This window comes from Sinocyclocheilus grahami, unplaced genomic scaffold (genome assembly GCF_001515645.1).
Source record: "Sinocyclocheilus grahami isolate Dianchi unplaced genomic scaffold, SAMN03320097.WGS_v1.1 scaffold904.1, whole genome shotgun sequence".
Taxonomy (NCBI): Eukaryota; Metazoa; Chordata; class Actinopteri; order Cypriniformes; family Cyprinidae; genus Sinocyclocheilus; species Sinocyclocheilus grahami.
In genome coordinates this window covers 154,063-166,562 of record NW_015506083.1, presented here as the reverse complement: position 1 = coordinate 166,562, position 12,500 = coordinate 154,063, and the positions used below count along the sequence as shown (strand labels likewise).

Genomic DNA, 12,500 nt, shown 5'->3' with positions numbered 1-12,500 from the left:
ATGACCGTACGAACCCTGAGAGCAGCTCACACTCTGCAGCCGTGGCCTGTTCACACACAGCTTCAGCTAATGCCAGGGCAAAACAGACCGTTTCGAAAGCAGAATTATGTTTTACCCTACTAGAATTGATGCCGGAAAGTTTTCATATTCATAAGTGCAACAAGTCATTTGCATGTGAAAGTAGAAACACGTTCAATTCAGATGAAACTTCTGGGCTGATTATAATGTGCACGTTAACTTTCCTCATGAAATGTGTGTGTGGGTCCGACAACAGCCTCCACGATGTGGCCAGCGCACTCTTAAGCAGTTATGAGCAGCAGGCTGTGTAATGTGTGAAATCTTTTATTTTTGCAATCACTATGGCCATTTGACTTATAGCACTGTCCAGTGTTTCCTACGCATTCAGTTATTTGTGGCGGCTCGTCACAATATCAAAACTGACCACCACAAATAGATTTTCCAAAAGGCTTATACTTCGTTGAATAAAAGGAGCCCTTCACATTTCAAAATAAATGCAGCGCGGGTGTTTTTATATGAATGCATCTTTGAAAAGTACCGACTGTTTTCAGAAAAGCTTCAATGTCATTTTAATTTCGTCTTTCCTGAAATGCCTGAAAGTAGCATTTGTGAGCTGCCGGGCTGATTTGATTACAGCCGTTACCGTGGAAACCGCTATATCTCCAGCCCCTAAAGCGCCTCCTGCTGGTAGAGAATTAATTTGCAGTCTGTGAGAAACACTGGTGTCTGTCAGCAAACAAACAAAAAGCATGCTTCAGAAATGTTTTGAGAAGGTGCTTAAAGTGGTCATGATGCGATTTCAATTTTTCCTTTCTCTTTGGAGTGTTACAAGCTCTTGGTGCATAAAGAAGATCTGTAAAGTTGCAAAGACTAAAGTCTCAAATCCAAAGATATTCTTTATAAAAGTTAAGAGTCAGCCACGCCTACCTAAAACGGCTCGTTCTAACATGCCCCCACATATCTACCTCACTATGTGGGAAGATTTGCATAACGCCGCCCAAATGTTCACACCAAGAAAAGCGGCGTAACTTTTATTCTCGCTGTAGTTTTGTTTCCGTTTTAAAGTTCATACACAATTTAAAATTTGTCATCACTGATTTTCATTAAAAAAAAATTAAGTTATTCAAAGCTGAGGTCCATTTTGCTATAGTTGGTGTTGGTTGTCACTTGTATCCAGACACCCTGAACCAGGATTGACAATGATGCCAAACATGTTCTTGCAAGTCCTATAATTAAGGTTAAACCAGTGCGACAAGACTTGACGTGCCATATTTGAATCAAATGAAATGTGACTTTTAGTGAATAAGGACTTAGATTAAGCAAAAACTTTGCGTGGGTTAAAAAAAATTTTTTTATAAAGGTGAGTAAACGGGAGTATTTTCTTGTTTGCCAGAATGAACACTTTTAGCATGGGTTAGATTGCGAATTCATGATGGCAGCTAGAAACAGACCAGGGTTATCTCTTGATTAAAAGCAGTGGAGAAGTCTTTAAGGCATATGAATACTCACTTTCATAGGTTGCTTTAGGCGCTGGGGGTTTTCTTGTAGCCCAGTTAGTCCTGATCTGCCTGCCGCCTAACCACTGACCTCCCATTTGCTGAATGGCATTCTCTGCATCCTGCCAATAACCAGCACAACAGGAACATCCGCACATGGCCACAACAGAAGCTTCTGGGATAAGCATTCAAATGCAGACGTTCCCCACCCTTAGTTAAAAACCTGCATTTCCTGACGTTGGGATTGTGACTCACCCATTTGTTGAAGAATGAAACAAAACCATAGCCTTTTGACTTCCCCGTTGCCATGTCTTTGACTACACGTGCATCTCTAAGAAAATAAGAGAAAAGAGTTGGGTGTGTTGAGAATAGACAATTTAAACTCCAATGTGCTACTTTAACAGGGGAAAAAAATAATCCGAAATCCTTTGAGACTCGTAAACATATTACTTAGGGAAAAGTCAAGCAATGTTAACACTCACTGGCTGCTAAACGTTGAAAAACTACTCATTACAAAAACCCATTTTAGGTATTCAAATGGGGAACAAAAAAGGGCCAGAAAACAGTTCACATGAGATTTTAAATGATCCATGTTTTTAAATTTTAAATGAGCTATACATGCAAACTTAGTGGGGCAACGGGCAAAAACCTGGGTGTGTTGATGTGTTTTGAATTATCCATGCATGACCTCTCCTCGAGAAAAAGGTGAAAAGGCTTTTACATGACCTTGCATGTTTATTAGTCTTTAAACAGGCCTAATGACTCAAAGCAGTTGAATGCAACTCAATGTATTTTCTTTATTCAAAATGCATCATGTCATTTCACTTACGACATCCTCCCAAAGGGTGCAAAGGCAGCTCTGACGTCATCAGTGGTGATTTCTGGGCTGAGGTCTCCAACAAAGACATGGAAGTGATCTAAAGCATACCAGACAAGAGTTAATTGGACTGACACCCCATTTGTAATAATTCGGACATTCAAGGATTATGAATGAGTGACAGATCAATGTATGCGCCAGGTCTGTTAATCAGAGAATATTTGGCCTTTTTAAGATTACAGGCATTAATTGATGATGGAACTCACTGGTTGTGTCTTTTTTCTGGCTGCTAGGTGATGTAGCCCAGTTGACCTTTACCTCCTAGGAGAGTGGGGTATAGGGAGGAACAAATTGAGAGAAAGATTAGAAATGATACAGATAGATCAAGCTGCTGCTCTCTATTCATCTATTAATAAATGACTCTCCTTAACACTATAGACGTCTGAATGTACAGCAGAGAGGAGGGAGACCTGACGATACTAACTTCAAGTTCACACTTAAACTTATTTGAATAGGCAAAAAAATATAGATATATTATTGGTAGCAAAAAGGTCCAAATAACAAGGGACTTACTAAAGTGAATTTACCAAATTGTATTACTCCTCAAATGGTCCTTCATTACCTGTTGAGGATAAAATATTTTGCACTGAATAGGCAGAAGACTTAATAATTTGACTCTAATGTAAAATCTTGTTCTAGAGTCAAATTCTAGGTATATGAAGGGGTGATATGCAATATACACTACTGTTTTGAAGTTTGGGGTCAGTAATTTTTAAAAACATTAAGAAGTCTCTTTTTCAGGACTCTTTGAATGGAAAATTCAAAAGAAAACCATTTACTCTAACAATTTATTACAGTTAACAAATAATAAGCAGCTTTTTCCAATGCTGATAATAAGATATTTCTAAAGGATCATGTGACGCTGTGGACTGGAGTAATGGCTGCTGAAAATTCAGCTTTGCCTTTACAAGATCACATTACATTTTAAAATATATTAAAATGAACCTTTTTTGTGTAGTCATATGTCAGTATCATTGTTTTAACTAATAAATGCTACTTAAGCAAGCATAAGAGATTTCTTACAAAAACATTTTAGAAAATCTTAAACCACAACTTTTAAATGGTTGAGTATATGACAAAACTTGAAGCAAAAACAAAAAAAAAATGTTGAATGTGGGTGAAGTTAAGCCTCTTTTTTTCAAAATGCTATCTTATATAAACATTTTTTTTAAAAGTGGTAATGGCTGTAATAAATTTTAAGTTTTACATTTCCTGTCTGTACTTTAGCACAAAATTCACATTTCAAGGAAGCACCACATCCAACAATGGAAATACAAACGCATCAGTCAGGTGAATTATGTACTATCGCACCGATCATTATTTTATTCAATTCGAGTTCAAAATAATGAGATTTGTATGGCCTGAACATGAAAAATGTCAAAATCTCCCTCTCAGTTCACATTGCACATCCAGTATACAGGCTAACGTTGACCTCAGACTCAACTGGTCGAGTCTACTTTCCTAAAAGTCTGCAGAACATCTAAACTATCCCACCCACGTCCCAGCCCAACTCACCCTGTAGATACGATAGCTTACCTTACCCATTATTTTACGCCCATTCATAGATGCGAGTGAGGCCGCTGCGTGCCTATGCTCGAAGAACTCCACAAAGCAGTATGGATCGTTACCTGCCGTCTGAAGGCAAATGAGGCGATTAGACAAAAGCAACTTATGCCATGTGGTGTATATCCACACAATTCTGGCGCAAGAAACATTGTAAATTGTAAATAAACCTCAGAGTGAAGACAAAAAAAAAAACTAATGCTAAAAATATATAGATCTTTTAAGATACTAATAAAAAGTTACTAATGCAAAAGAAATTGTACATTGTATATACACTTCAGGGGAAATATCTCACAAAAAAAAAATAATAATAATAAATAAAATATAATATATATTAGGGCTGTGCAATATTGAAGAAAAATGCGATATTCGATACGATAATGTGCCACATGCTCACATGAAACAGTTTTACTCCGCTGTTGCGGAGTCAGTTCTGTGAACTTCTATAACTATCGTGTGTCATATATATATATATGGTATTTTGTATGTATGCATGCACGCATGTATGTATCAAGAGCTCCTGTAAAACCACAAACTCCTTGTTTTTGCGCACACTTAAGTGGTGAATAAAGCTCATTCTGGTTCTACTATAACTAGCATACATGTTTCACTTTTTGTGAGAAGAAAGCACCCCCTACAACAACTTCTGAAAGTGAACGGTAGTGTTTTACTCTAGCATTACATAAAAATGTCATTTTAACATTTACTCTATGAATTCAATATGCACTGATTCTTACTTAAGTTACAAAAGTTATTTAGGTAAGAGTAGTGAGCGATTTTCTCTTTGTTCATGGCCTCAAATATTGCATGAGGATAAAATATTTTGCACTGAATAGGCAGAAGACTTAATAATTTGACTCTAATGTAAAATCTTGTTCTAGAGTCAAATTCTAGGTATATGAAGGGGTGATATGCAATATACACTACTGTTTTGAAGTTTGGGGTCAGTAATTTTTAAAAACATTAAGAAGTCTCTTTTTCAGGACTCTTTGAATGGAAAATTCAAAAGAAAACCATTTACTCTAACAATTTATTACAGTTAACAAATAATAAGCAGCTTTTTCCAATGCTGATAATAAGATATTTCTAAAGGATCATGTGACGCTGTGGACTGGAGTAATGGCTGCTGAAAATTCAGCTTTGCCTTTACAAGATCACATTACATTTTAAAATATATTAAAATGAACCTTTTTTGTGTAGTCATATGTCAGTATCATTGTTTTAACTAATAAATGCTACTTAAGCAAGCATAAGAGATTTCTTACAAAAACATTTTAGAAAATCTTAAACCACAACTTTTAAATGGTTGAGTATATGACAAAACTTGAAGCAAAAACAAAAAAAAAATGTTGAATGTGGGTGAAGTTAAGCCTCTTTTTTTCAAAATGCTATCTTATATAAACATTTTTTTTAAAAGTGGTAATGGCTGTAATAAATTTTAAGTTTTACATTTCCTGTCTGTACTTTAGCACAAAATTCACATTTCAAGGAAGCACCACATCCAACAATGGAAATACAAACGCATCAGTCAGGTGAATTATGTACTATCGCACCGATCATTATTTTATTCAATTCGAGTTCAAAATAATGAGATTTGTATGGCCTGAACATGAAAAATGTCAAAATCTCCCTCTCAGTTCACATTGCACATCCAGTATACAGGCTAATGTTGACCTCAGACTCAAGCGGTCAAATCTACGTCGCAAAAAGTTTGCAGAACATCTAAACTCTCCAACCCTCCCGTCCCAGCCCAACTCACCCTGTAGATACGATAGCTTACCTTACCCATTATTTTACGCCCATTCATAGATGCGAGTGAGGCCGCTGCGTGCCTATGCTCGAAGAACTCCACAAAGCAGTATGGATCGTTACCTGCCGTCTGAAGGCAAATGAGGCGATTAGACAAAAGCAACTTATGCCATGTGGTGTATATCCACACAATTCTGGCGCAAGAAACATTGTAAATTGTAAATAAACCTCAGAGTGAAGACAAAAAAAAAAACTAATGCTAAAAATATATAGATCTTTTAAGATACTAATAAAAAGTTACTAATGCAAAAGAAATTGTACATTGTATATACACTTCAGGGGAAATATCTCACAAAAAAAAAATAATAATAATAAATAAAATATAATATATATTAGGGCTGTGCAATATTGAAGAAAAATGCGATATTCGATACGATAATGTGCCACATGCTCACATGAAACAGTTTTACTCCGCTGTTGCGGAGTCAGTTCTGTGAACTTCTATAACTATCGTGTGTCATATATATATATATGGTTATTTGTATGTATGCATGCACGCATGTATGTATCAAGAGCTCCTGTAAAACCACAAACTCCTTGTTTTTGCGCACACTTAAGTGGTGAATAAAGCTCATTCTGGTTCTACTATAACTAGCATACATGTTTCACTTTTTGTGAGAAGAAAGCACCCCCTACAACAACTTCTGAAAGTGAACGGTAGTGTTTTACTCTAGCATTACATAAAAATGTCATTTTAACATTTACTCTATGAATTCAATATGCACTGATTCTTACTTAAGTTACAAAAGTTATTTAGGTAAGAGTAGTGAGCGATTTTCTCTTTGTTCATGGCCTCAAATATTGCAAGCCGTAGCGATATGCATATTGCTATGTTCATTTGCGATATTTCAATATATTGCACAGCCCAAATATATATATATATATATATATATATATATATATATATATATATATATATAGGGGTGTAACGATTCATCAATACGGATCGATTCATAGATTAAATGTCTAACGATACGATGTATCGATGCCACACATAAAATATCGATATCTGTAGTATAAATGGGCACCTTATTTTGACACTGTCCACCTTTTCACCAATAGTAGTTTACTTTAATGGGTGTGTTGATATCCAGCCGAAGAGCAATCAACCATAACTTCAGGCGAGCAGGCTCAGAAGTTGGGAATATGTGGAAAGTCACCACTCCCGAATGAGTTCGCGCGAGAGAACGTAATCTTTTAGTTTTAAGTCGGTTTGAACAATCCGGATAAGCGCAAGTAAGTACCATTTTGATTAGCCGTCGTACCTACAATGTTTGTGCACTGTGTAAACGATGAGTGACGTATACGCGTGAGAGATCACTTCCGGCGCTTGCGTAAACTATGCCAGAGCGCGTACACACCTCATGCACCGGATGCCTGCTCGCGCTCAAAGACAGTTGGACGTAGTGGTGTATTAGAGGTAAAAAAAATGCTATAAATACTGTTCGGTTTCTGGCACAAACCGATCATTTCGCGTCTTATGACATCAATGTGTCGTCACGAGCCGCAGGGTTTAATTTGGATTTGTCTGTGCATGTTTTTTTTACTCTCATAGATTTTGTTATCATTGCCATGCATTATACGACTGACAGACTGCAACGGTTAAAGTTATAAATCATAATTTGTGTTCTACTGAAGAAACAAAGTCACCTACATCTTGGATGCCCTGGGGGTAAGCAGATAAACATCACATTTTCAATTTTGGGTGAACTATCCCTTTAACGTAAACAGCTGAGAAAGAAACCGCATGTGTATCAGTACCTACATTGGATCCGTGCTTTTCTTAAAGTGAAAGCAGATTAACAGAGAAGAAAAAAAAAAAAAAAAACACTGATTTTGCCTGAACAACTTTTATAAGGATTAATCTATATGTAATCTATACAGTAAAGACTATGCAGTGTTATTTTACATTTGATTACATTTCTGTACCTGGAAATTTATTTTAGATCTACATGAAAAACACTATTTAATTTGTGTCTTTGTTATACTGCATTTATTTTCTGCTATTGCTTGTAATTTGGTTCCGTAGAAAAGGTTATCACTGAGCCCATGTGTAGCAGTGGAAAAAAAATAGTATAAAATAAAAGTCAACAGCTTTATTTTTGTTTTTTTTCTACATTAATGTATTTTTTTCTACAACTGGAGTACCTCGTTTGTGTTGTTTCCCAATTATAATTTACATTATCTTACACAATGCATATTTTAGCACAGAAACCTGAAAGACTGTCTTGACTCTTGTCATATCTTAAGATTACTGATCTTGTGTGTGACTTGATTTTTTCCTCTTTCAATTATTTATTTTTCTTTATTATTTTAGAAAAAAAAGGGTAGGCCTATTTTTTGTTGTGAATGTCCCAATTGAGGAACAGGATGTGAAAATTTAAGATAAATGTTCATGTTATATGTTTTGGTTGCATTAGTGAGTTAATAATGTAGATGGTTGTTTAAAATAGGTATATAATATCAATCAATATTCTCCTGTATCGAATCGTACCGTAGATTTTTTTGAAGTATTGACAAATATCGTATCAATGGGTATGAGAATCGGGTATTGTGACGAACCATCCAACTTACATCCCTAATTATATACATCTCTCTCAATTAATATACTCACATCCGCAATCATTTTACAACTCTTGCAGGGGCCAATTTGACCAAAGAGCTGCATTATAAGGGCCTCGGTCACATCCCGTGACAGGTTTCCTACATACCTGGACACACACAGAAAAAAGAAGTGATAAGCAAATAACAATGAGTGACTTGCTAAATAGAAGAAACGTGTATTTGAATCTATAATTTGATACACTAATTATAGGCGTCCATGCGCGCAATCTGTGCCATCTTCAAGTACCTGAGTTCCAATGATCCAACTCATTTACATTACAAAGGAATTAGATAGGCATGAGGACCCACTGGCCGTTACTTAACCTTAAAAAAAACCTCATTAGTCATCCGGCAATGAGCTGCTTATTGTCGTGTATACAGGTTTGAATCAAAGAGATTACAAAACTGAGCACACAGCCAGCGTGAACGACCAGCAACAAAAGCTCTCCACTGAGAAGTCTGCTATGACCAAAATATTCGCAATTTTCACATTTACAACCTGCATTTACACATGTCTGCGTATCAATTGCACAAGCAAAAAAAAAAGTCGTGTCGTACTGACGTTTTATCTCAATGCGAATAGCTTTATAAAGCTGTGCACCGCAGTTAATTCGGCTCTTTAAAAGTGTATATTCAGATACATGCATGTATTAAAATGTATTCATGTAACAATTTTAAGATATTGTTGACAATGTAACCATAGCAACATTTCGACGTCCCTGACAGTGTGGACATTTGCTTTGTGAGAGACTGAGCTGAACCTATCAACATGCCTATACTCAAAATTCCTATCAAACATTATTTAGGAATAGTGTCACAGTCTCAACAAGAGGATTTAATAAAACGTTTCAGAAAAAAGGCCGAAGAAGCTGATACTGCTAGAAATGCCACCGATGTCAGAAGGTATCTGAATAAGTTAAATAAATTACAAATTTAAAAAAAGCCCAAACGAAACAACGAATCCATCCATTAAAATGTATATTATTGTTATTAAAATGATTGTTTTATTAAACTGACATTAACTATGCCATCTGTCGTATTTTACAGAAACCCCTTTGAAACAACAGAAGGCTTCATTGAAAAATACAATCAAGCACAAGGCTGCAAAGAGCAGGAACAGTATGAAAATCTTGCAAAGCAGTTTCTTAGTCGATGCAAGGTATCAGGCTAAATACGCTTCCTTAATTGTTCACTCAGTTTAAATTGTTTTAGAAATAAGGCTTCATTATGGAGATGTATTCGATTCCGAAAACCCCTCGAAAAGAACTTCTGACAAGTTGTAATAAATCGACATATTACTCTCTCCAGCCACACGGTGGAGACGAATCTCCATTGATGAAAGCCCTCGCCTCAACCGCAGTGATTCGCTTTTTGTCCTCAGCGTCGTGCAGGATTCGCATCTGGAGGTGAAGGCAAACATGTTGATCTCCCCGGGGCCTGGACACAGCTTCTCCTGCTGAGCTTGTGCAATGGAAACGTTAGAAATGGTGTGTCAATAACTTGCAGAGGCTGACAGCTTCTATTTTTACAAATGAATCATCTGTTTCAATTGGCTACAGAATTCACAGTGAGACTGTCCATGTGTTGACTCCAGTAATCAGAACATATTAGTACTTTTATATGCCATAAGACTGAATAATTACAATACTCACATACCATGGTTACACTCCAAGGTACTTCTAAGAATATTGTGGTACATACATTTCAAAAAACGTATTACCACGGCACGTTTTGGTGTATTTGGTTAGTGGACAAATGACAGATGATGCTCATGATTTTTCTTAGATTCTTTGCATGTCCTGGTCGTGTCACTGGACCATGCACCTGTTGATGCAGATCAGATCCCTGTGCTGTTCCACCTGGCAGAGTCAGCCCAGTATTTCCTGTGCTCTGAAACAACTCCTTTGGACCAGCCATGTTCTTATGAGACGAAGATGCTGCAGGTGCATGCCAACACGCTATACAATCTCTAAACATGGGTCATTCTGTAATTGCAGACACTTTTCATTTATTCATTATTATTATTATTTATTCAGATATTTGCTAACTAAACACAAGTAAAGCCTTTTCTCTATGTAATTACAGAATTATCTATATATCAGTCCTTATTTAGCCTATATATCTTTCTTTTCATATATAAGTTCTGCTGACAGTTTCACTCTGATTATTTGTTTATTTATTTTTACAGCTTGGTTATTTAGTCTCTCTGAGGCTGTTCATCTTTAAACTGACTGGTCATTTGAAAGGACATCAGCCAAGCAGCATCTATCTTCACAGCTTAAAAGGTCTGAGACAGTCTTAGGTCAAACATTACTTCAAAATGTCAAAAATCAGTAATGCACTAAAAAGTCAAAATTATGGCATACAAGTTGATTTGTTAAGATATAACTATGAGATAAAAACCCTAAAGTCTGATGTAAAAATTGACCTGAAAGGTCATAATTATGACAAAACTTGGCATTATGGAATAAAAAGTTGAAATTGTGATATACTAAGTCATAATTATGACAAAATGTCGATTTATGACAATAACTTTTTATGAAATGACTTTTAGTATCATAATTTTGACTTTTTGTCTTATAATAATGACTTTTTATTCATAGTTGTGGTTTACCAATGATTCACAATGATTGTTTTTCTTAGTCGGCAGAAACGGGCTTTCTTAAATATGTTTTTTTTCAACTGCTTACACACAAAATCTTTACTTGTCACGCAATTTCTGAAACCTGACACTCAAACACCAGAACCACACACCAAATCTGCAAAACCATACGCTAATTCTCGCTAATTAACAGGAATTAATATTATGGCAAAGGTGTTTGCAAATGTTTGCTTTTGAGATGTGTTTGTGATATTTTGAATGCAGTGCTTCATTTTGCAAGAGATGTGAAGCATTTTGTGTGTGCAATTCTTGGATTTGTGTGTAAAGTTTTGAAAAAAAGAGGCAACGTTTTGAAAGTGTGTGTATGCAGTTGAAAAAAAAACTAATATTTTGTCAAAAAGAATGATTTAGTTATGATCTCATGACAGGTGTTTTCAAAGTATGACAAGTAAAATTGTGGGACATGTCTCAAGAATCAGTGGAATGCATATAACGTTAACAGCTGTCTTCATCTGTTGACAGGGCTGTTGAAATGTGAGACACGCTACCAAGAGTTCCCCGACATGTTATTTGCCGCTCACTTCATGCTGCGCGTCGGGGAGGATCTGTGTGCTCTCAAACTTACCAACGACAGTTCATTGCAGGTTTGAAGGCTGGGTCAGCTGTATCAGAAAGGGAGTGCTGAATGATTCACTGAAGTGAAAACTCTGCTTGACTGACAGGTCTCTGCGGAAGCACAGGAGCATGGTGTTAACCAGATACTATGGCTCTGCCTTCTCAGCTATCACTGTGTGCAAAACAATGGCACTCAACTCTCTCAAGTGATCAAGCAGCTTATGTTGCTGAGAGATAAACTTCAACATGACAACTGGTGCGTGAAGTGTTTGGGAGATGCTTTCCACTGGTTTTTATGTTATGTAAGCAGCTTATAGGTGGAACTGTAGGTTAAAGGGGTCATATGACGCGATTTCAAGTTTTCCTTTCTCTTTGGAGTGTTACAAGCTGTTTGTGAATAGATAAGATCCCTGAAGTTGCAAAGACTAAAGTCTCAAAACCAAAGAGATATTCTTTATCAAAGTTAAGACTCTGCCACGCCCCCCTAAAACTGCTCGTTCTAACACGCCCCCACATATCTACCTCACTATGTGGAAATATTTGCATAATGTTCACACAAAGAAAGAATGCGTGGTTTCAGTAATCGCAGTTAGTGTTGAAGCAGCCATGTCAGGGAGACGCTGTGTGTTTCTAGGCGAAAGCAAAAGCACTTTATTTGGCCTTCCGATAGTAGATGCATTTAGGAATCTTTAAGATGACTTACAACAGAACAGCAATGCATTTTATGGACGACCATTTCGTGAACCTAGGAGAGGAGGTAATTCTGAATTTGCTATGACAATCTGTCGCTTCTGAATCAGCTACTGTTTTGTTATTAGTTTAAGTATTTGCTATTGACTGTTCAAATGCAGAGGTTTGTGCATCGTGTGTGTGTGTGTGTGTGTGTGTGAAAGAGAGAGAGAGAGAGAGAGAGGAG

General features: G+C 36.5%; 2 protein-coding genes across 2 annotated transcripts in view; one reads left to right on the top strand and one right to left on the bottom strand.

Annotated features, from left to right (window-relative positions):
* The window catches only part of LOC107564052 (nucleolysin TIA-1-like), a 13,258-nt gene extending 4,182 nt beyond the window's left edge, over positions 1-9,076 (bottom strand). The window contains exons 1-7 of the mRNA XM_016249049.1: positions 9,066-9,076; positions 8,378-8,474; positions 5,735-5,833; positions 2,598-2,652; positions 2,344-2,431; positions 1,770-1,845; positions 1,494-1,636 (exon numbers count right to left, since the gene is read on the bottom strand). Of these exons, the coding sequence (XP_016104535.1) occupies positions 1,494-1,636; positions 1,770-1,845; positions 2,344-2,431; positions 2,598-2,652; positions 5,735-5,833; positions 8,378-8,474; positions 9,066-9,076 (569 nt within the window). The remainder of the gene's footprint in view (positions 1-1,493; positions 1,637-1,769; positions 1,846-2,343; positions 2,432-2,597; positions 2,653-5,734; positions 5,834-8,377; positions 8,475-9,065) is intronic.
* Positions 9,077-9,136: 60 nt separating this feature from the next.
* Positions 9,137-12,500, top strand: part of LOC107564051 (transmembrane protein 232-like) — a 10,069-nt gene continuing 6,705 nt past the window's right edge. The window contains exons 1-7 of the mRNA XM_016249048.1: positions 9,137-9,270; positions 9,415-9,526; positions 9,749-9,854; positions 10,153-10,310; positions 10,556-10,652; positions 11,492-11,613; positions 11,692-11,840. Coding sequence (XP_016104534.1) covers positions 9,137-9,270; positions 9,415-9,526; positions 9,749-9,854; positions 10,153-10,310; positions 10,556-10,652; positions 11,492-11,613; positions 11,692-11,840 — 878 coding nt within the window. The remainder of the gene's footprint in view (positions 9,271-9,414; positions 9,527-9,748; positions 9,855-10,152; positions 10,311-10,555; positions 10,653-11,491; positions 11,614-11,691; positions 11,841-12,500) is intronic.